Raw genomic sequence first — 23453 nt, 5'->3', positions numbered from 1 at the left:
AAATGTGGTGCAGATTGGTAGAACGGTGTGGAATTGTACAAGGAACAAATTAACAGATTTTCTGCTTTATGTACAGAGAGATTGCTATAAATATAGGTCTAAGTGGTCCAATATACAAGGACTGTATGAAATTGCAAAATGACATACGGCTAAAAGCCAGGACAGTCAGGTTTGATGAGATCAGTGCGTAAGTGAAACACAGGTGCAATATGAAAACGTGGCAGCAGTTTGTCAGTGTCAGTATCTTTAGCAGTTCTCAGAATTGTTATGCGCAACAATTACTTTACATTCAGATGCCAACTGCCTGTCTGAAGCCCTAACATTTGCAACATGGCATTAGGTGCATGCTCTGGCTCCAATTCACAAACTATGTTTCGTTTATGTGCGCCAAGAGCAAACGCAAGTGAATGAGATTACCACAGTTTGATCCACAAACCTCAAAGTGAGTGAACAAACCCTTTGGTCGTGCAGTTCCCACCAGCAAAAGCTTAGAGCTAGTGAGCAGGCTGCAGAAGAGGCAGACACGTCCAAGACCATGGGGGTCATTACAAGGTAGGAGGTAAACATGCTGCTATTAGCGGCATGACTACCCCCTTACCGGGTACCGGGTCCGGGTTCCTTGAATGAGGAATTACTGGGCCATTCCGAACTTGGAGGGCCTGGTAATTCCTCATTCAAGGGACCCGGACCTGGTACATCCCCATTCCCATTTGAGCCCCCATAGGGCTCAATGGGGAGGGTGCTAACAACGGCCCGTTAATTACGGGCCCGTTGTTAGCACCCTGCTCTGCTCGCAGGTACCCGCGAACAGAGTCATAATGAGGCGGTAGGAGGTTGATGGCTCCGGCACCTTTACCGGCGCCATTAACTCATTACCGCCTCACTTGTAATGACCCCCCATATCGCTCATTCTGAAAATGATGCACTCCAGTTGCAGGGGTAAGCACCGTGATATGATATGATAGGTTATTTATAAAGTGTTTAATACCCAGAGGTTTGTAAGTGCGGACCCACGGATCGAACATGTGGTGCACTGTGTCTCTTTGTTTCCAAGGCGAGCACTTTGCTCCTGAGCTATCCTTCCAAAAAGTGAAAATAGAAATCTCTTAGGAGCTCTGCCTGCATTGAATTGCCCAAATCGAAATGGTTATGCAGCGCATGAGTGATTCCATTTTGTTTCCTTGAAATGTGGCTTAAATCGCCAGCAATCTGAACCCAGCACCCAGGACTACTGGTCTTCTATCCACAGTGGTTTGTGTGTCCAGTGCATAAATGAGTGTCAGCCCATACGTTTGCATAGCAACTCTCCTCATAGCTGCCATGTTTCCCAGTTCCACGTCGAATCTTTGAGCCAGTGCAGGTTTTTTCCGCACTGTGGCCCTCATTACGAGTATCCCGGTAACAGCGTGTCCATCACCGGCATGCCGGAACGTGCAAGTCCGTGCCCGTATGAACCCGCTAACAGCGGGTGATTACGAGTGCGCGAGAACGCACGTTACCCCATGCCGGTAGTGGCAAAACCGCCATGCCGGTAATGGGCCACCAACCCCCCTATACCGGCATTGCGGGTACCGCCCATTCCGTAACCGCGTCATAACAACCACTAAACACCGGCACTTGTGCCACATCATGTTTTTGTATACGTGGATGTGATGGTTCACTCACCTTCCTCTGTGGTAGTTGCAGCGCCGACCTCCTGGTCTCCTATTCCCTCTATGGATTCCGGGTCAATGAATGCACTTGCGGTCTTACCGGCTCGGTATTACCGTGGTCGCAAAAAAGGACCCGGAAATTACGTCATCGCGCAGGAACGGGAAATGAGCCGGCGGCCATCTTTAAAAACTCAATCCATTGCCATCCTCCATAACCACCACTACACTCGTGTTGATGTGTGCCACAACTGAAGCAAGATGTCGAAGGCCACCAGAAAATCCTCCCAAAGGAAAAGGAAGCAGCGTTTTTCTGATGCTGAACTCACAATGCTTGCTAACACCAACGAACAGCATGCAGACAAAATCAGAAGCACAGACCTCAAGCATGCTGCCCAAACCAGAAAAAAAGAGGTCTGGCAGAAGGTGGCTCAGAGGGTGTCGGCAGTGGGGAGCACCCCAAGGAGTGTACGTGACTGCCGAAAGTGCTGGGACGACCTCCGCCTCCGGGTCAGGAAGATCCTGGCGGAGAACAGGAAGGCCGCAATGGCGACAGGCGGTGGCACACACTCCCCTGTGAAGCTCACCGCATGGGAGGAGACCGCAAGTGCATTCATTGACCCGGAATCCATAGAGGGAATAGGAGACCAGGAGGTCGGCGCTGCAACTACCACAGAGGAAGGTGAGTGAACCATCACATCCACGTATACAAAAACATGATGTGGCACAAGTGATGTGGAAGTTAGAGTAGGCAAGGCAATGCATGTTCCAAGGCTACATCAACACATCCATAGAATGAATGCCACACCCTGCACCACACGCATGCTGAGTGAAAATCCCAATCCCAACAGAGGTGCAACATGACCCAACCATGCCCATGGGACCCACCACACAGACACCAAACCAATGCTATGCCACCAGCCATGCATTGATTGCCAACATGTCCCCTCAGTACACCAAATGCCACACACCAGAAATAAAATGATGCCTGAATGTATGAACATATCACACCGCAATACATCATAGCTGCCATTTGACAACATCACTGATGACCTGCATCTCTTCTATCTCCCTGGCACCGATGAGGAAGGTGGAACACAGGACAGGGGTGCGAGTACATCCAGTGCACGCAAAGGGACCAGGGCCACCGCCAACCCCCCGTCCAAGAAAATGCCTGCAGCAACACCCAGTGTGCCACGCAAGGCATCAACCCTGCAGGGGGCACCTGCAGCGACAGAACAGCAGCAGGCACCCACAACAGTGGGAGCCGTTCTGCCGGCCACCACGGACGTTGTGTCCACAGAGGTGGATGATGAGGCTGGAATCATGTCTGGAACACCAACCCCAAGGCCCATTGCCAGCCCCCCCCCACCTGCGGAGTCTGAGAGCCTGGATGATCTGTGTCTCCATGACTCTGACCTTGGAGAATCAGACATTGGGATCTTCGAGGAGGACAGTGCCCAGGACGAGGACCCCACGCAGGTGCCTTCGACCACCCTGCCAGCCACCACCCTGCCAGCCACCACCCTGCCTTCCACCACCCTGCCAGCCACCACCCTGCCAGCCATCACCCTGCCAGCCACCACCCTGCCAGCCACCAGTACACCTGCGGCCGACACCTCCTTCGAGGCTCGCCTGGCAAGGGTAGAGGCCCGCCAAGAGTCAATGCTGCAAATCATGCGTCAACAGGTAAACGCTGGGAATGAGGCCATGAGGGCCATAGCCACGGCCATTGCAGCCAATACAGCTGCTGTGGAGGCATCTACGTGTGCATTCAGGGAGTGCATGGGGTCACTGACACAGGCCCTTCCTGCAAACATCCCGCAGATGCAGCGGCCACACCTTGGCCCAGCCATGGGACTGACAATAGACACCTCCACTACAACAACCCCTTCCACCTTGGTGCAATCGAGCCCTGTGCGGTTAACGCGGAGGAGTGCACGGCACTCGGCCATGGCACCCCCAGACCCAAAAGTCTCAAAGAAATAACAGTATGGGCAATGACAATGTGAAGAACTACATTGGTGAAGGGAACACTGTTTGTTGCACACATGGGGTCATTTGGGATCTGTGGGGTGGGTGAGGGAGTTTGTTGGGGTATTTACTGGGGTTTGTGGGGTGGGTGAGGGAGTTTGTTGGGGTATTTACTGGGGTTTATGGGGTGGGTGAGGGAGTTTGTTGGGGAGGTCTGGGAGGGGGGAGTGGGCACATTTTTGCTGTTTTAAAGAATACACAAGTTGTGAGAAGAAAAATCCATGGCTGGACATTGTTATTTTTCGTGTGCATCCATTTAATGTGTTACGGTGTTCAGTGCCCAACTCCCAAGATTCCCTGTGTGCATGTTCACATTGTCCCAGTGTCTGACTGACACAAGTCTTTCATAGTCCCTGTGTTTCAGAAGTATACTTGAATTAGTGCTTGCCGCACAGCATGGCCATCCCGTGCATCACGTACTGGCAGTGGGGCTACTTCACCTCCGTCTCCATCCTCATCATCCTCACCCGGCCCATGCATGTCAATGTCAGGTGACAATGGTACATTTCTCCAGACGCACATGTCGTGCAGCATGACACAGGCCAGGGTGATCTTTGCCACCTTCTCAGGCCTATATAGGAGTGCCCCACCAGACCTGCTGAGGCAGCGGAACCGCCGCTTCGACAGGCCAAAGGTCTGCTCAATGACAACAAGGGTAAGGGTGTGCACACGATTGTACTCCTCCTCATGGCCGTTCTGCGGGTTAGGCACAGTGTAGCCACGGCCTCAAGGGATATCCTGCATCACCAGCAAGCAGATTCAAATAGGTGTGTGTCACTCTGAACTCCCGTAAATCAGGGAGCACAGTCATGCCGCCAGCTATTTGGTGTGGCCATGTACATGTCCCTGTAAGCATGACAATTTTTTATCTAGGTGCAATCTGTACTGTCATGAGGTGTGGTAGTCTGGTTGGCATTCAATAGATGATTCAGGGTGTAATCATGCATGCTGAGGCAGATATGCTGTGGTAGTGCAACAATGTTTTGACTCCAATTCATGCTGTTCATTATTTACTATGCATGGTCACACTGCTCACATAGCCACACTTGCCGTCCTGTTCATTCATGCATTGCTTGCCATCACCATGGTGGCCTGGTTGTGCCTCTTACTTGTTCTCATTAATATGCATTATTTGTGATCTGTGGCCCAGTGAAGTGTCATGTACCGTTTGACTGGTTCAGGTCAGGAGTGTTTGGCTCTGCATGCATTCTCCAATCACTGGCTATTCCCACCCAGGTGCAGTATTGCCCCCCCTCATGCATCCCCACACATCAGTACCCCAAATCACTGCCATGGGACGGTTGTGTAACTCACCAAGCAGCCAGGCACGTGGTCCAGCATGTCGCTCCATTTGATGGGGTACCGTGGATTTACCCAGTAACATGGAATCATGTGTTGATCCAGGAAATCAGGCGCAGCAATGGGTGATGATCTTCCTGGAGTCACATACCATTTGCACATTGATGGAGTGGTATTGTTTGCGATTGCGGTACACGGCCTCTATGGCATGGGGGACTATCAATTTCACATGGGTGCAGTCGATGGCACCGACACAATTGGGCATGCCTGCCAGTGCCTGGGAGCCCACTTTGGTTTCGGCTATCTCCTGGGCTGTCCGTGGTAGGGATATGTGGGTGCTTGCGTGCTTCAGGAGGGCATCCAGCACTTGGTTCAGCATGCGTGAAAATAGTGGTTGTGAAATGCCATGCAGCTGGCCCACTGTGTGCTGGTAGGTGCCTGTGGCCAGGAAGTGTGGCACAGACACCACCTTTAGTAGTGGGGGGATGGCAGTGCATATTTGTATGTGGCTGGCAATGTCGTTCTGTATCATGTGCACTATGGTGGTGATGGTGTCACGGTCCAACCGGTACAGGGTGTGGATCTGCTCAGGGGTAAGGTTGAATGGGCTGGGTCTGGTGCAAGGTATTGCTGGCTGCCTACGAGGCTCTGGTGGCTGCACTGGTGGTAATGGATGGGCCTGTCTCAACCTCCTTCTCCTCCTGTGTCTCCTCTGTGCTGCCTGTTCTTGCTGCTGTTGTTGTTGTTGTTGCAGTTGTTTCTGTAGTTGTATCAGTATAGGCTGGTCCTCCTGCGCCATGTTTGCAAATGCTAGTGGTGGCATTTTGGTGTAGGAAGGGGTGTGGTGTTTAGTTGTGCTCCTTTTGTACTGGGCAACTCTGCATTGCCTACACCGGGGGAGGGGGAGGTTGTGGTGTGTGGGTGTGCTCAGTTCATACTGGCGCAGCCTCCTTTGACTCCACCTGTGGGGATTGTGTGTACCTGTGGCAGCTGCCTTGTATCGTGCTTTCTGTTTGCGGGTGGTCCGCGATGCCTGTTTTGCCGGCATCGTGCAGCCCGTTATTACCGGCTTCGCGATGCCGGTATTTGCATGTTTGCGTGGGTTGTAATTACCCCCTATTACCGGCATGCCGGTATTTACTACCTGAAGAGGCGCGTGTACGCGCTTATGCCGCTATTAGCGGCACCCACCGCTGTTTGGTATGCCGCTAATACCGGGGTTCCAGGTCGGAATGCTACCGAACGGTGAATGATGCAGGTATTTACATACATATTTCGGGACAGAAGCAGCTCACATTAAAGGAAACTCATCAAAGCTCTTTTCCCTCGAGAGGGCAGCCACTGTAAGCCTAATTGGGCGTACGGTGGTAAAAGTAACATGCTATTGTAAACACGATGTGCATTTTAAACACACTCAGTTGAGATCGAATACATTTTGCTGCATTGGCTACAATGGAAGTACTTCATGACATAATTAACACGTGTTTACCCGATACGGTTCTTTCTGAGTGTAGTAAATAGCTCATACGATCACTCATACTAATCGCCATTTTAAAAAGAAATGATATTAAAATACCAGGAGTCAGGTCCAGGGTACACGTGGGTAGACGGATCTCCCCACTTGTTTCAGAAGTTCCACCACTTTTTCCAGATGGCACCATGATATGCGCATTTCTGGTGACACCACATTCAATTGGTATGCTAATGAGACCCCCCGCTTTTATTTATTTATTTATTGGACATTTGTATCACGCCTATACACAGGTGTTTCCAGGCGTTTCCTTTTTTTTTTAGGAGTTGACCGCTGTAAAATTCCATCTTTTTATCATTACCACCAATACTTCCAATAAGGCCTAGTAAGTTCATCTGAATATCTTCACCACCTATCAGTCACCAAGGGTTCATTTGGAGAAACACAGGGCATGCCATCTTATCAGATCATGAAAAGCCAGATCCTATTGAAAGCGTAATGGAATGGGTGCTGCCCCACAAACAGGATGCCATGTGACATTTCAACAGCCAAGAACCCAATTGAACACATATTTAGTTGAATCTGTGCATTGCGAGAAACAAAGGGCAAAACACTGGGATCCCTGGTAAGCCATGCCCCAGGTGCCAATGAATAATGTTAAGCGTTTGATCTGAAAACCATGGACTATATTAGAAACAAACAGACGTTATCCCTTGCCATGGGATACATGCTGCAGCTCGTCCCTCTACCTAATGCAGTGCAGAAAGCGATGAGGGATGCTTTTAGGTTCCTCATTTGCATGCAAAGTGCTTTTTGTAGCCGGATGTGCTGGAATATTTATTATTTATGGGCTGCGAGTCTCCCAGGATTAATCCAGAATGGCACAATGCATATGCCAAGGCGCATTGACAGCATGATTGGTGTCGTTCATCACCTGCCTAAGACTAATCCTGTTCAGGCCCACACAGACGGGCTGCATCTTCATCTCCCACAGCTTCTTCACACGTGTGTGTTCTCTCGTTTGCTCTCCAGGTGCATCGATGGAAGCAGTCTTCTACACACGGCCGCCTACTTTGGAGAAAGCGATGTCATTTATGTAAGTTATGTTATCATCGCATGCCTGCCTGTCACGAGATCAGCCATTGCAAGAATGTATCCCAAAAACGTCATGTCTTATTGTGGGGGAGGAACATGAAATGAATGAGGCGAGTTCAAGGATTTCGTACAAGCGAATACATTCAGATGTAGACAGCCTAACGGGGATCTCCCCATTCACACCCTCTTCTACATTGAGGGTTGATGAAAAGACACAGGAAGAGGGCACTTTCTCCTGGGATCCATCTATGGAATATGGGGCTTAAAAGAGCTAACCTATGCTTCTCTTTTCTTCAATTCTCACTCATCAGAGTGGTAAGCAGTTCTTTTTTAGATTTGGCCATAAGCGCCGCCTATTAGACGAAACTAATGCAATGGAGTACAGCTCGGAAGAGATGGCATACGAGGAGGGACACAATTCCTGTAGGTGTTGTTAGGTTATTTAACCACCCATTGACTGCCCATGGCCATGATAATCCCTATGGACATTCCCACTCACTTCCTGCTCCGCCCCCCCACCCAAAACACCCTCATGGGATCACTTTGGAGCTATTATCATCAAGCCTTAAAAACCAATTTTGAATTCAAGAGTCCATGACAGTTGTTCTTTCAAAGCAGCTGATACTGACTCAAATTCTCCTATAACTTCCTATTCCTCAACTCCAGCACCTGTACAGCACAAACGATTGTCTTCAATGATCAAGAATATTGACCAAACAGTTATAAGGGTCACGGATACAATTTTATTAGACTTGAATCAGGTACTGAGCGCATTATTGGCCCTAATCTAAATCTCACTCCTCCCTGTTGGATTTAATTTGGGAAAAATTGATTGTTGATTTAGCAAAGAAAGACTGCATTGTGGTGCCCAAGTTTGTAGTAGAGAATGGGTTATTTAATTCTGATCAAGTTATGGACAGGGGTGATGTACGAGGTTCTAAAACAGATGATTTTGTTTATAGTTGAAGAGAGAGAGGAAGTGGAGGTGTTGTGTCCCGAAACTCGTCCCCTCCTTCCAAATGCCTTGAAAAAGCTGAAGGCAAACAGCATAAACAATCGAAAAATGCCAAACATCCCCAATTCGAGTGCAACATCTTTTTTTAGGTCTTTGTCAATCTTGACAAAAAATGTACAGGCTTCAAAGCCAATGTGGAGGCACGGGGTTCTACACTTTCTTCTATTGGGGATCAAAGTAAAAATATATCAACATTGTTTGCTAAGATTAGACAGGACGATAGTGAATCCACAACTAATTTAAGTGTCATTATTAAGGACTCGGTGCTCCAAACATCCTTTCCCTGTGAAAAACAAACACAGTGTGATATAGTTCCCTCAGTTTCCAGTAGGGAGGTTGGTGAGAAATCCTTTTGTGTGGAGATCGGAAGGGCCTTTGTTTGGGTCACAAGAACAGTGAATTGGGGATTATATTTGAATAATCTCGCCCGCAGTGAAGGTATTCAAGCTGCGGAAAAGGGAAATTGAGGCCTTTTAGTGTGCAAGATGTGGCCTCTCAAGAAAGATATATGCAAACAGAGCCTTTAGGTCACCCCAACTCTCCTACTGAGGCATCGTACTGTTTCTGGTCTTCCAGAAATCTGCCTCATAATTTCAGGAGAAAAAATGGAAACGCTCAATCTTGCATTCTACATAGTGCCAGAGGTCCAGAGGGGTGGGTGCACGAGGAGAGAGAATGTCTGAAATTAGCCACCCAGCATACATGGAAAGAAGTCAGGAAAAATAGTTCATTTAGTCATACAAATAACAAGCAGAGGGGTTGGAAGCTGAAAACCGACGTATGCTTTTGAACCACTCTCGTATTTTGAATTTGCTTCCAGAGATTCCTTCTCTGAGGGCTGGATCTTGAAAGAGTCGACTTCCCTTGCACTAACAGAACAGATGTGGCAACGGTGGTTATTTTGTCGAAGATAGTCTTCGATCTTATATTAAGTGAAACAACATCTCTGCAGCAATTGGGCTTTGATGTTTCTCAGATCGATTCCCCATTTGGCTCAGAATAATATGGGAAGGTCGGTTAGGTGCAATGAAGTAGATGGGAATGAATCGAGAGTTACATTCATGTGGAGAATAAAGGTTTTCATATTGGCCAAGATCAAGCGGCAGAAGGAACAACAAGATCTATGGAGATAAATGATTGGTCCTGGGTGTCTGGTGCTATTAATGAATATTCACAAACGAGGCTGAGATTAAGAAGACCGCAAACTATTTGTTTTGTCTTGCAACAGTTGTGGTCATACCGATGTATTCACAAACCCAACTTTAGGGAAGCTTTTACATTAATATGTCATTGTTTTTATCCAAGAAACTTGGGTGATGGAAACACCCGTTGTAGATGGGTATGTAACACTGTGTTGTGCGGAAAAGATGAGCCCCAGTAGAAGATCATCGGGCAGTTTGGTAACACTAATAAAAGAAGGGACTGGGATCGTGGTGGAGCAACAGATTACAGGAACAAAAGTATGCTTGTCCTCTAAATAGGTACAATGATCAGCAGAGTCAAAAAGAGAATGTTAATTAGTAAACATCTATTGGCATAGACTATTGTGTAGTCTGGATAACATACTGAATGCCGTGACAGAATGCACAGAGAGCGTGTTATCTATTTGGGTGGATGGTCTGATAGACTTGGCTGGTGACATGAACTCATTTGTTTTTTTGAGGCCAGTATGTGTACAGCGATTGGGCAGACCCCATCTCTGGGGAAAAAGAAGCACAGTAAGAGATGGCTAGAAAGTTTGGAATCCCATGTTCTTCATCGGTTGAATGGCTCGATTGAGGGCGACCTACCGAGTCAGTACACCTGGGCTAGGTGTAAAAACGGAGGTGACATCTAACCCAAGTAAAGGAGGTTAAGTTGGTCAAACAAGCCTATCGTAATTGGTCTAGACTACATAAGGCATAGCTTCTTCAAAATGACTACAAACTAATGTTGGAATCTTTGTGCAGATCTAGTACAACATCCATTAAGCGTTTTATGAATAATCTGGGGAGAAACCAGTCAGATTTTACAATTGAACCTGATAGGGCAACTACAGTGGGCAACTTATTATGAGGCAACATTCGGGCAGAATGTGGAGTTGGATGAACTATCACCTACAATGAGTGATGTGAAAGGAGAAAATTGGTATCCTGCAATTGAATTTGAGGAAGTGTTTGATATCATAATGGGAATTAGTACAACAATATTAACAATATACTTGCATCAAACGGTGCTGCTGGTCAGTTGGCAGACTGCACATCTGATAAAAGAATTTAAGAGGGAGGATTGGAACGATCGGAGAAGCTATAGGTCTATCCTGGTCCTAGACGCAGACAGCAAGGTCGTTGTAACCTTGCTGTTAAAACATTTGGAGTCCTGGTCGGCTCATGTAGGGCGCATTCAAAAATGGCAGACCGGGTTGTGGGAAAAATTACAGTACTAACCTGAATGGTCTCCTTCTGAGATATGTCCAAAACCTCGTCCTCAGTGGGAAAGTTAAGGCCACACATATGTCAAGTACAGATCTAATGGTAGCTTTCGACATGGTTAATAGAAATCTTCTGTGACGGAAGCTGGCCAGTTGGAAAATCCCGGCCGGGTTTTTAAGACTGATAGTTGCCATGCATGAGAAATCAAACCTAAGGGTCAGATTGAGCTTTAAGAGGGAATCAACAAGAACAATTCCAACATTCTCAGTCAGGAGTCAGAAAGGGATGCATATTTTCTCCCTGTCTTTTTAATTTATACGTGCCGATGTGGGAGAGTCACTGGGTAAGGGTGCTTTTGCATCTCCTAAGTTGAATAATCAATGGCTAATGTTTCTCTCCTACACAGATGATTTGTTGCTGTTCGATCTGACCCCAAGGGGCTTGCAGAAACTAACTGATGCATTCGTGACATACTGACAGATGAACCGTCTTATTATCAGTGCAACTAAGACAAAGGTGATCAGATTTATGAGGAAGAGGACCAATAGACTTGTGTCTTGATGGAGTGAGGGTCACCACAAGATGGAGATTGTTGATTATCTTGTCTATTTGGGATGTGACATACCTGCGAAGCATACCAAGGCCGCCATAAGGGGGCATCTTTTGCAGAAAACCAGTGCCCTAGTAAATCAGATTAAAAAGGTTAACAGCAAGAATGTTAAATTCTCAATACTCCTGGCCCTTAACTTTTATCAAGGCAAAATTTTTCTTAAACTACTTTATGGAATAGAACTGTATGAATATTCAATATTGAATTTGTTGCTGGGCCTTGAGGTGTTAATTTGGAGGAAGGTGTAATGTTCCAAATTCACTTCCAGTGGTTATTAGGTATGAATTGGGCATCCAATCTCTTAGATTGAGGAGAATGTGGAATTGTCTGAATTTATATCGGAACATTTTAACTGCAGAGTATGCTACTCTTTATGGGGACGTCGTGAGGGCTATGAATGTTTTAATGAGGGGGGTGTCTTAAACACTCTGTTTACACTTGCCAAAGAATGCAAAAGCATCCTTCAAGATATAGGGTCCAATCGGCAGGAGCTGAAACTAAGACCACACTATACGAAGAGATGCTTAAGAACATGGAATTGGATCATCACAATTGAAAAAATACATGGCTACCCTTCTTTCACATATTTTTTTATTTAGCACAAGAAACAGGGAATTTTAGCACCCTTTTTTATCTATCTATCCAAGTTGATCAGCTAGAAATGAATTTGTGAGGTTTTGTTGGAACCTTAATTTGACAAATGAAATTCTTTTTAGATATAGGATAATTGATCGAACAGAGACTAAATGCAGAAATTGTGCTGTCGAGAATGAGGTGCAAACAATTAAACATCTGCTGGTGGAATGTCCTTTTCTGCAACTGTCTTCGACAGAAATATTTTGGAAATGTTTTCTTGTCTTGGGACTCAGTCGGTTTAGATTATTTTTGGATTAGGTGCCTTGGAGGCAGAGTAACCTCTGATTTGAGAGCCGTAGTGGGTTTCCTTAGGTCTGTTGAAATTTGGTAAAATGAATGATTATTTTGAATTTGGAGAAGAAGAAGGAATAGTATTTTAGATTTTATACCTTTGAAACATTTTAGGATTAAAGTTTTCAAGATTGATCTGATATGGCCTTTTGTATGGATTTTAGGAAATATGTAATGAATTGGGTTTATTCGATCTGTTTTCAGTTATATGAAATACATTTTTTTTTTCAAATTCATTCTTGGATATTTGAACTTTGTATGAGTATATTGTTAAAGCTTGCTTGTCAGCCTCATACCAAATAAAAAATAAAAATCTATTATCCACTGCTTACCCATTTGAACTATATGCTCTCAGGGTTGGCCCAACCTAACATTCCCCTGCCCAACCTGTGGTGTCTCCTGGTTGGCTCTCAGCCCCAGGAATAAAGGATGCTTCAATATTCCCTTAGGAACCACATTCTGTCCGAGCCGAGAGCACCAGTCATCCCTAACTACCATCGCCAATGGATTGCATACCCACACATATATTTAAATATTATAATTACTGAAGACCTATTTAGTCTCCTTTTTGTGCTGTGCTCATTTAATATGTGTAACTGCTTTCATATCTCCTTTTATTTTAATCTCTTAACTGCTATCCCATAATTATGTGAAACGCCAAACTGAGTGATCTCATGAGGTCAACTCGCCACCAAAAGCCTTGCCTTTACCAACCTTGAAAATTAGAAAACTGCTTAACAGGCCATCTCCTGCTGCCCACGCAGGTACGGGAGCAGCCTACCACCACTTTTTACTGTCACCATCGTCTGTAGGTCAGGAAGAAACTTAAGACCCAGTTCTTTAAAGGACACCTCATCGAATGCTGATCGCCCCTTGAATTTGCCGCACCCTATTTACCAAATAACCAACCAAGTCTACTCCCTGAGTGCATCTTACCCCTCGCTCTGTTGCTTGCTTACTTTTGAAATGTTTGTCTGAAGTATGACCATTGGAAGGTTTGTTGGAAGTCCGACCATATGTCTTAAATAGGGATAAACTACACTAAACTAAACTAAACAAAACTGAACATATGACTGGAGATCCTTTTTAGTTTCAGATAGCTTTCAGAGAGGCAGGAGCCACTTCTGGAGTCAGGCTGAGAAGATTTAGGTAGTGATTAATGAACTGGAGTGGCCTTAGAGTAGTTGAGTAGGAAAAAGAGCAGGGAGAGGCAGTGAGTGTTTGTGACCAAGTAGGAGAGTTACATTTAGGGTTGGTTTCGCATACAGAACACTGTGTGATGCATTCACTTATTGGCCGTGCAACACAAGTGCCATCACCAGAGATTCAGGTAGGGGGGCAACTCACCAGTCAGTGTCAGTCTCTTGAAGTGAGTGGACAATGAATGTGCCATTGGGTGACTCCAAAAGGAGGGGTGTGGAGCTGGGTATGCCTGAGGGCAACTTGTGGGAAATAAACTCTCCTGATTTTGCTGGGAGGGAGCAGCTGAGTTTCAGGAAAGTAGATGAAACACCAGTCAATTGCTATCTCTTGAAGCACGTGGGCGAGGCACATGCCACTGGGTGACAGTGGTAGGAGTAGCATGAGGATTAAGAAATATCTGGGGTCAACTTGTGGGAGGGTCATGGTTTCATTATTTTTCTGGTATTGAGCAGCAGATATTCAGACAGGGGGTTGACACATCACTAAATGTCTGTCTCCTGAAGAGAGTGGATGAGACACATGCCATTGAGTGTCACCTGGGAGAAGTGGGAGGAGCCAGTAATCCCTGAGGGCAGATTCTGAGAGAGGCACATGTACCTGATGTTGCTGGGAAGAACAGATAAGATTCAGGAGGCTGGTAATACATCCGTCAGTGTCTGTCTTTTCAAGTGAGTAGACACGACAAATACCATTTGGTGACCGCTGAGAAGATGAGCAGGAGGAGCCAGGAAACTCTGAGAGAAGCTTTTGGGAGATATATTATTGCCTGATTTTGCCTATAGGCAGCAGACATTTGGGAAGGATAGTGAGCCAAAGGTCAGTGCCCGTCTCTTGAAGTGAATGGACAAGGACACGTGACATCTCATGACACCTTGGCGTGCGAGAGTTGGGAAGCGGTAATCCTAGAGAGCAAGTTTCCGATGCATTTACAACAATAAGTCAGCATCCAAATGAGCCAATAGCAGGCGAGACATGCTGCTCATGATATTTGCAGTTCCGCAGCAAAACCTGCTGTATGCCCTGGAGAGGCCAGAATGGAACCGTCAATTGAAGGTATACTCTGATTTATGTACCAAACCCTACACTAGAGTACACTCAGCAGTTAAAATAAAAGCTGAGGTATTTGTTATACTACAGTGATTCATGTCCACCGAGACCATCAGAAGAAGTTTGCACTTTCAGTTCCGTCCCCTTACTCAGGGGCACAAGAAGTGTACAGAGGAGGAAAATCCTAGAGTTATTGATGGACCTGTGACGTGACCTGCATTTCCTGAGGAAAAAGCTGGGTGTGCATGCTGTTAGATTGGCCATACTACTGATTTTCAGAAAAGCCAAACGGGGTTCTTTTCAAACAAGACTAAACTACATGTAATCTGGTTATTTAGGCTGATGGCAAATGGGTAGTTGCTTACTGGATGGGACTTCTTTGATAAAAAGGGATTACATTTAATTTTATATGACCTCCCACAGCAATATCATCAGTCTTTAAATCTAGTAAAAAAAACTGGCCCATGTATACTCAGAAATGGTCTATCAAATGTTGGAGAGCAGCTATGTCAATCTCAATAGAAACAAGTATAAAATGCTCCCTTCCTGGGATCAACATTGCCCTGTATTATTTTATGAAGAGCTTTGATGCTATCTAGACCTTTTTATCTATAATACATTGACTCAGTGATGGGATGGCACTGTAATGACATCAAAGTCCGGATTGATTTTCACATGTTAATAAAGTTCAATTTCTCGGGTATTTTGGGATTTCAATCAATGTCAAAGGTATAGGAAATGCCTAACCACAGTCCCTCTGCCCTCAAGGCCTAGGAGGTCACAGGATGATCTAGGTTTATTATCAATTATCAGGCACACCACTAAGGGACACTGGCTATGGGTGGAAAATAACTGACCAAGGAAGTTGGAGGAGCAGAGGTGGACTTTTTTAGACAATTTATTGATGATTATTTACTCAGGTTTTAGTGTAAGGAGAACAATATTAAAGTGGAATCTAACTGAATGGAAATGTCCCTTTGTAACATTCCAAAAGACATTGTACGGAGGTCCAGTTGTCGGTTGTCGATGCGTTGTATTTGTATGTAAAAAAAGAAGTTGACCCAAGTAAAACTCATGCGATTTTGTTCAGTGTTTTCTTTCATTATCTTCGATTTATCTAAGCAGGGATATAGTTAATGTATTATGGTAAAACAGGGGTGTTATATGTTGATGTTTTGTCTTTTTCCCTAAAATTCAGAGACTGAGAGTTGAAGGGGGATTAAAATGGGTAGATGGTTGTGATGCTCACTTGTTCTCATATATCTCTCTTGCACTTACTGTCTCACTCAATCTCTGTTGCTCTCTCTCATCCTTGCCTCTCTAATTCTCACAGTCTGTCATTCGCGCTGTCTCTTTTTGCAATCTCTGTGTCTCTGTCTGTCTTACTCTGACCACTTCACTCTCCCTCATGCATTCTGTTTCTTTGCCTCTTTCAATGTCACTCCTTCTCTCATACTCTGTTGCTATCCCTCTGTTTCAGTCTTCCTGTTTATCTTTTTCTATGGTGTTTTTGTCTGTTTGTCTATCCTTCCCCCCTTCTTTCCCTCTCTCTTTCTCTTTTGTACTCCCATCCACATTCCCATGGCTGTGTAGGCTCTCCCGCGTTTATGCATGTTATTTTGCCTTGTTGTTTGCTATGCTGCCACCGAGGGGGATATCAACAGCACTTTACATGCCCAGCAAGACACTGTTGCGGCACCTGGTGGTGCACGATCATTGCCGCCTCTTTCATGGTCTGGGGCTCAATAGCAGAGCAGGAGCCCATGATGTGACTGGTGGGCATACACCATGATCTAATGAGTCAGAAGTGGCTTGCAGACAGTATAATGATGATTATCACTGCCCTGCACCCTTAGAGTATCATCAAACCTCTAGGTCTAGGACACACAGGTTTGGATGGCTTTAAGAGAAATAAGATTCATGTTGCAAAATGTTTAGAAGGGAGGATGCGAAAACGAATGAGCGCTTTTGAGTGAATCATCCTTGGGATTGCTAAGGGCAACCCTCCAACCCATCTTTTTTCAGCCCAGTGTTCCATTAAATAAGAGGAAAATACAATGTAAATCGGGAACAACAAAAATGGGGAAGTCCGGTGCAAACTGCCATGTTGCATCCCATCTGCACACAGGACCGCAAGCAATAGCACATACTAGCACATATTTTGCAGTCTATTTGAAAACCACTGATTAAGATTCATTCAAAACGCTGCATTCATCACTATTCTGTGTTGAATACAGAAGACTGAAGTTTGATTCACCTCCTTTGAAATCTCAATTGTTCATCTCCTGCCACAGAAACAATTCAAATGCATTAGTAACAATATAAGTCTATAATCATAAAATACGCCTAATTTCTGCACATAATGGTTTTCAATACTTTTTAGGCTTTATTAAAACTGCAAATTGATGTAGATTTACTCGACTACAAAGGAGCCACACCTTTACAACGTTCTAGAGACAGCAACACAATGCAGGTAATCTGAACATCTTAATATGCTTAATTATTTATACATTAGCTCTGTGTGTGTGTGTGTGTGTGTGTGTGTGTGTGTGTATATATATATGCACCTTTCGTTCTGTGATAGTCTATAGTTTGTTTAATGTACTTTATCTACAGAATATACATAAAGGGTAGTAGTCATATGACTTGCATTGTTTGGTCAGACCATTGTCCAACCAACATTTACTCGTTCCTTTATATTTTCATCTAGCCATAGATTGAAAACTTAGATTTCAACTGAAGCAAGTTGAGTGGTCTAAATAGCAAAGGTGAGCACTAATATACATTAGTACCCCTGCGAGAGACAATCAGAATGAAACAAGCATTCTGATTGGCTCTCGCCAGGTCCATACCCGGCCGGGAATCCCTCTGTCGGGATTCCACGGCCTTTTTCCCCGGCGAGGGGCGTGGCAACCCCTCAGCCTATTGGGAGGCTCGAAGCGGGGCCTCCCCGCGGCTGAGAGGCTGCCTTCGCCCCCCGCCGGGGACTCAGGTAAGTATTTTTTTTTCTCCCTTCCCTCTCCTCCCTACCTCCCACCTGCCCCCCCAACTTACCCTCTTGTTTCTGCGTCCCCGGCGGGGGACGAGGGAAGTCTCCAGCTGTGTGGAGACTCGGAGCGGGGCCATCCCCGCTCCGCGCCTCCACACGGCTGGGGGCTTTCCTCGTCCCCCGCTGGGGACGCAGGTACGTTTTTTTTTCCCCCTCCCACTCCCACCCTCCCAACCCCGCTTACCTTTTTCTTGATCCTTTTTTGCGTCCCCGGCGGGGGACGAGGGAAGTCTCCAGCCGTGTGGAGACTCGGAGCGCGGCCATCCCCGCTCCGCGCCTCCACACGGCTTGGGCTTTCCTCGTCCCCCGCCGGAGACACAGGTACGTTTTTTTTTTTTTTCCTCCCAACCCCACTTACCTTTTTCTTGATCCTTTTTTGGGAGCGGACGCGCTGGGAACACATGTGTTCCCAGCACGTCCGCTCCCGATGACCGCCATGGAAAGGGAAAACGGAGTCCATTATCTTGGCTGTTTCAGGACAGAAAAAAATTGCTTTTAGTACCCCGGTCACGCTTCGCTCGGGCCTATAACTATGGGCCCCGGGGCATTACCTGAGTCGGTAATGCCCCCGCCGCTCAGGTCATATTGCTTAATTATAATATTGGAATATTTAAAATTTCTTTCATAACTTTCATACTTTACTCGATTAACATGCACCCAAGCTATCACAAATATTTTCCATCTCCATTTTACCTGCCTAGTCTATATCATGTATCCATATGCATCCTTTATTTCATCACTTTCCCATACCTTTGCACCCTATCACGTTTACTGTTTCCCTGCAGACCACGTTTGGAGAACCCTGGCGGTTGCACAATACCCTATGCTCTACATAAGCCTTGGCGCTATGTGAATACTATGGTGGTGATTTGGCACAGTAAAACATCTTTGTAATATGACATGAGGCAAGAAAGGGGTATCAGTTGCTGCTATAATGCTAGCTCTCTTATAGTCCGCCATTTTGATTAAGAGACGCCGTGTGATAACAATTAAGGTTTCCAGGTCAGGGAGGCTGGAATAGCGAACCAACGTCTTCACTGCTGCTGTTAGGTACAGGGACAGACTATCAGAACTTGGTGAGTGCTTGCATCCTACCCACTCAGTAAGCTTGATTTTCTGCTTCTAACTCCCCAAACTTCTAGAGCAGGCTTGGTGATGTTGGAACCCCACAATCCCACATCTCCCTTATGGTTTCTGGCATGTTCAATGGAGTCATTGCATGTTGGATGTATTGAAGAAACAAATATGTTAAGACTCTTTCCATGTGGCTGCTCGGAGTACCAGAAGCAAAGGAACAGGTGAGCAGGAATTCAAGAGCTTACTTGTCACCCATGGTGGGATAAAGTGAGGAGGGGCAGTTCGGTATGTCTGATATGCAAGTCTGCAGTGGCCTTACTTATCATGCTTGCAGGCTATAATCAGTGTTAATATGAATGCACTTTTTGTTATATAGCCTTGGATTAGCCTTGGGCCTTTGGCTCAGGTGCCGGCTGTTAGCACACATTACAATGTGCTGTCGTAGTGCAGGTAGAGAAAACGCAAAGATTATTAACATGAGAAGATGGGTGAAGGAAGTAGTGGCAAAAGGTGTGAAGGGAAAAGAGGGGATTTGGATGTTTAGAGGTTTTCAGTTAATTGTAGAGTTTTTCATGTGATACAAATGCGTCAGCTGTTTTGCAAGCATAAAGTTCCTAGCTTCCAAAATATAGGTGCACGCTGAACAGAACACTTAATATATATGATATCCACATACTTGCTTAGAATGTAAACTGAGTCACATCTGAGAGTAAGTGTCAAAGGTTAGTTTAGTAGTATTTGTTGGCATGGTAGTGAACCATCCTCGAATTTACAGCAAAACCATCCCTCTGTTATTGTCTATGGTATAATGAATATTTCCATGTTGGAAAATGTCCTGGCAATGAGGATCCAATCCTTCTGGTCAATAACCAGGTTGGCCAATGTCCCTGATGGCTGTCAGGATTCCACTTGCCCTCCAGGTATCTCCCGTCTAAACACTAATTTCCCGCTCTTGCCTTTCTTTCATTTACTGAAGACCACAAAGCTCTTCCTCTCCTAATCCCCATCGCTGTCTTCTGTTTCCTCCTCTGCCCTGGTCTGGACACAGAAAACGGGCTTCTACTTCATGGTCTCCAAACGTCAGTCACTTGCCAGTCCTCAGGGTGCTAGAGTACATGCTGCAATAACTTTGCTTATGATTAAAATAAAATCTGAAATTGCACTTGAGTGGACCATGAATGTTTGCACTTAAGGGCATAGGTTCCTCTCTGTGCAATTTTCTACATTTCCAAAATGGAGTGACAATGTAAAGACTAATGCACGGGCAAGAGTTTCCTGTCGGAGGAAATCATGAAGTACACACATTGGATGTTGGTGATGCTTAGGTACACTGGCTTCAGTGCTATGTTGTGAGCATGCACCTTCACCTGGAGGACCAGCCTGACGCCTGCATAATCACTTGGCATCAAAATGGGGTCACAATCATGCCGTATCTGGCAAAATGCTGAAAAGATCAGTTTTGCTGTGCTGGAACTCTAGGCCCTGGAGCAACGTAGCCTGTCCTTCCAGCCTGACCCGATTCTGTGTCTACGCTCTGGCTCCCCTCACCTGAAACTTCAAATCCAGTTCACACGAATGAAGTACTCACAGTGCTCCAAAGATCAATTGTGCAGCGCTGCGTTTTTAGGACCTGGTGAAACTTAGGGCCTGATTCATAGAACGTTTTCCTATGGGATTGCGCCATTATAAAACACTTCCATGAATCAGGCCCTTGCTCATCCCTTCCAGTCCGACACTGGCTGAACAGCGACGTCATTTCAACAAAATGCAAGGGGTAGTGGAAGTGACAACACACGACCCTTGAGCTCATTTGACTCCTCCCCGAAGTGAGGTAATGGGAAGCGATGGACCATGACCTTTCACCCCTTGACAAAGCAGGAAGTGGCATCACATAGCACAGTTAACTACGATGTCACTGTAATGTGATAAACATTTCATTCAAAAATGGATCGCAATATGTATCGTTAATATCAGCGCGTGTAGGCCCATATTACCAAGGATGCAAGCAGGAGTCCACAACAAATGATAAGCTATCATATAGCACCTATGCTTAAGTTCTTTACATAGAACAAATATACATACAATATCAGTCAACCTGTGCCGGTACTCATTTAGCAACCTCAGAAGAATGAAAGACTGAGTTTGCCTTGCCGGGATTCGAACCTGCAACCTGCAGATCACGCACACATCGCAGCAGCAAGCGCTCAATCCACTGAGCTATCTAACCAGCTATAACTATTTTACCGGCTAAAGTAAAATGAGCAATTAAATATCTGAAGTTCTCAAAGTCAGAAAGCAAATAAACTCTGTAGTGGATTACCTTACACTGGTAACTGAGATTTAATAGCAAGCTAGTTCATCTGCAGGTCTGCTGTAAAGTTTGCCACATGTCAAGCCTGCATGGATCTATTTTTCAGGCTTCGAGGTTGGCAAAATACATACCATTCGGAAGGTTCATAGCTGTTTTTTAAAGAATTTACTGTAGCGCATTGAAAGCAGTGCACTCACACGGCATCCCGTGCTCTGGGTATTCGTTACCTCATACATGCAAACAAACACCCTGAACAGCATGCCAGGGAGATAGGAAAGATAGACGCATTACAACAACGCATTAATTGTGGCACAGTGAAATCAAGGGCCACTTTATGTGCTACGGACAAGCATTTCTACATTGTAGACAAGCTTTTAGGCACAAGGATTTTGTCAAGTGACCGAGGACACTGCGATGGACTGTCTTGTGATGATCGTAACAGAGACAGTGGCAGAAACAAATGCTATAACTGCAACTTGCGAAGAGCAAAATACATAGTCCGAAATGGATGCTGATTCTACTCTAAATGCTTTTTGGAAGTTTTTGTCTGCATTATGAATTAAAGGTGTTTAAGAAAAGACTAAATCAGTGACTCCCTGAAGTAGTGTGCATGAAACAAACTTTTAATAAGTCTAGCAATTATTGTATAGAATTCCAGAAAGACAAATTATGTGTTATTCCTATTCTTTCTTATTCAGGGTCACTGCTCAAAGTGTTACATTTGTGGGCCCCCCTATTTTTTAAGAGGCCTGAACAAGAAAGCCAGCCACCCCAGAAACAAAGAGCCACATGGTGCTGGCCGCAGCCCAAGAGCTTCCTTTAAAAAAAAAAAAAGCAAGGTAGACTGCAGGGGTAGCGAGGGAGACCTCAGGGGTCACAGCTGCGACCCCTAGCGACCCCCAAATGAGGTCCCTATGGCTGGCACTGTGGCCCACATCCACCTGAAGCGTCAACACCAGTTGCAAAATGCTGAAAAGTGCCAACATCCAGCTCTGAGACTCCTGGACCTGGAGACACTTGCTATGCCCTTCCAGCACACCCCGAGGCTTTGGACACTCTGACCCATCTCAACTGAAGCTTCAGATCGAGTTTACGGGCACAAAGTACTGCAAAGTACAGTTTTGCAGTTGTGTAGGCTGTGAAGGTTTTGGCTGCAAAGAATTTTGGAATAATGTAGAAAGTGTGAGGTTTGTAGTAAACTAATACCTGATGCTGTCATAAATCCATACCTAAGCAAAATGGTGAAACAAACAACTCGTTGCCCTCTGCCACCCACTTTAAATTCGAAGACGTTGGCATCAGATCAAGGTATGGCCTCATTTGTACAAGCCAACAACGCACAGTTTTCCTGGCGATCTTGGATGATTTTTTAATTTGCAGTTTCAGTCCGTAATGGCCCTGGAAGGTGTTTTTTGAAGAAGAGGAAATGGTACGGATCATCACCGAATTCGATACTCTACCGCCTAAGTGGAAACATCTCAGGCCAAATTACAGAAACTTTGCACTGGTGCAAGTGCAAAGTTGCCCTTGTTCAAAAATGTAGTAAAAATGTATCTTTTTTGCCATGGTGCTTATACCATGCCAAACTGCGCTTGTTATGGTGCAATGATTTTCTAATTTGTCCCAGTGTTTTTAGGAGTAGGGCAAACCTTGCCCTAGTGATAATACTGTGCAATTTTGCACTTGCACCGATGCAAAGTTTCTGTAATCTGGCCTCTGAATGCTTTAACATCAACTTCTGCTTTTTTGGGCCTACACTCCTGTAACAGGCTATTTCCAGTAGAGAGCCATATTGTGAACATTTTGGTGACTCTGGGTGCTTAGCAATGGTCATAACACTTTGCAGTGGAACACTGTATTGAGAATGATTATAATCCATTAATTTGGTCATTCTCACCCATGACCATGTAATCCACCCAGTGCTGATATTTTATTTAGCAACAGAAAAAGGGGAATTATATGGGGAAAGGTTGCCTATATGTTACCGAGAGCTATTGTTTATCCACAGGTTCGATCACCCAGGTCTGCGCTTAGAAACTTCTGGGTATTTAGCGCGTTATAAACAACTAATTATATTATATCTAGAGAGATGTTGCTTGAACCTGTGGGGCTTTAATTAACGTAATCTGCGCGTGTTTAACTAAGCCAACTATTGGTTACAGAATTAACATAAATACAATTAATCTTCTGGTATAATAAGGATTGCACAATTACACATTGTTTTTGGATGCATCAAAGTTAGACGGGGTTCCCAA

General features: G+C 45.3%; 1 protein-coding gene across 1 annotated transcript in view; it reads left to right on the top strand.

Moving 5' to 3' along the window:
- LOC138514670 (serine/threonine-protein phosphatase 6 regulatory ankyrin repeat subunit C-like) overlaps positions 1-23453 on the top strand; it is a 1495665-nt gene that overhangs the window by 814459 nt on the left and 657753 nt on the right. The window contains exons 11-12 of the mRNA XM_069630097.1: positions 7486-7549; positions 17145-17234. Coding sequence (XP_069486198.1) covers positions 7486-7549; positions 17145-17234 — 154 coding nt within the window. The remainder of the gene's footprint in view (positions 1-7485; positions 7550-17144; positions 17235-23453) is intronic.

This window comes from Ambystoma mexicanum, chromosome 12, assembly GCF_040938575.1.
Source record: "Ambystoma mexicanum isolate Mex_15411 chromosome 12, UKY_AmexF1_1, whole genome shotgun sequence".
Taxonomy (NCBI): Eukaryota; Metazoa; Chordata; class Amphibia; order Caudata; family Ambystomatidae; genus Ambystoma; species Ambystoma mexicanum.
The sequence above is the reverse complement of the archived record's forward strand: the minus strand, read 5'-3'. Positions and strand labels throughout refer to the sequence as shown.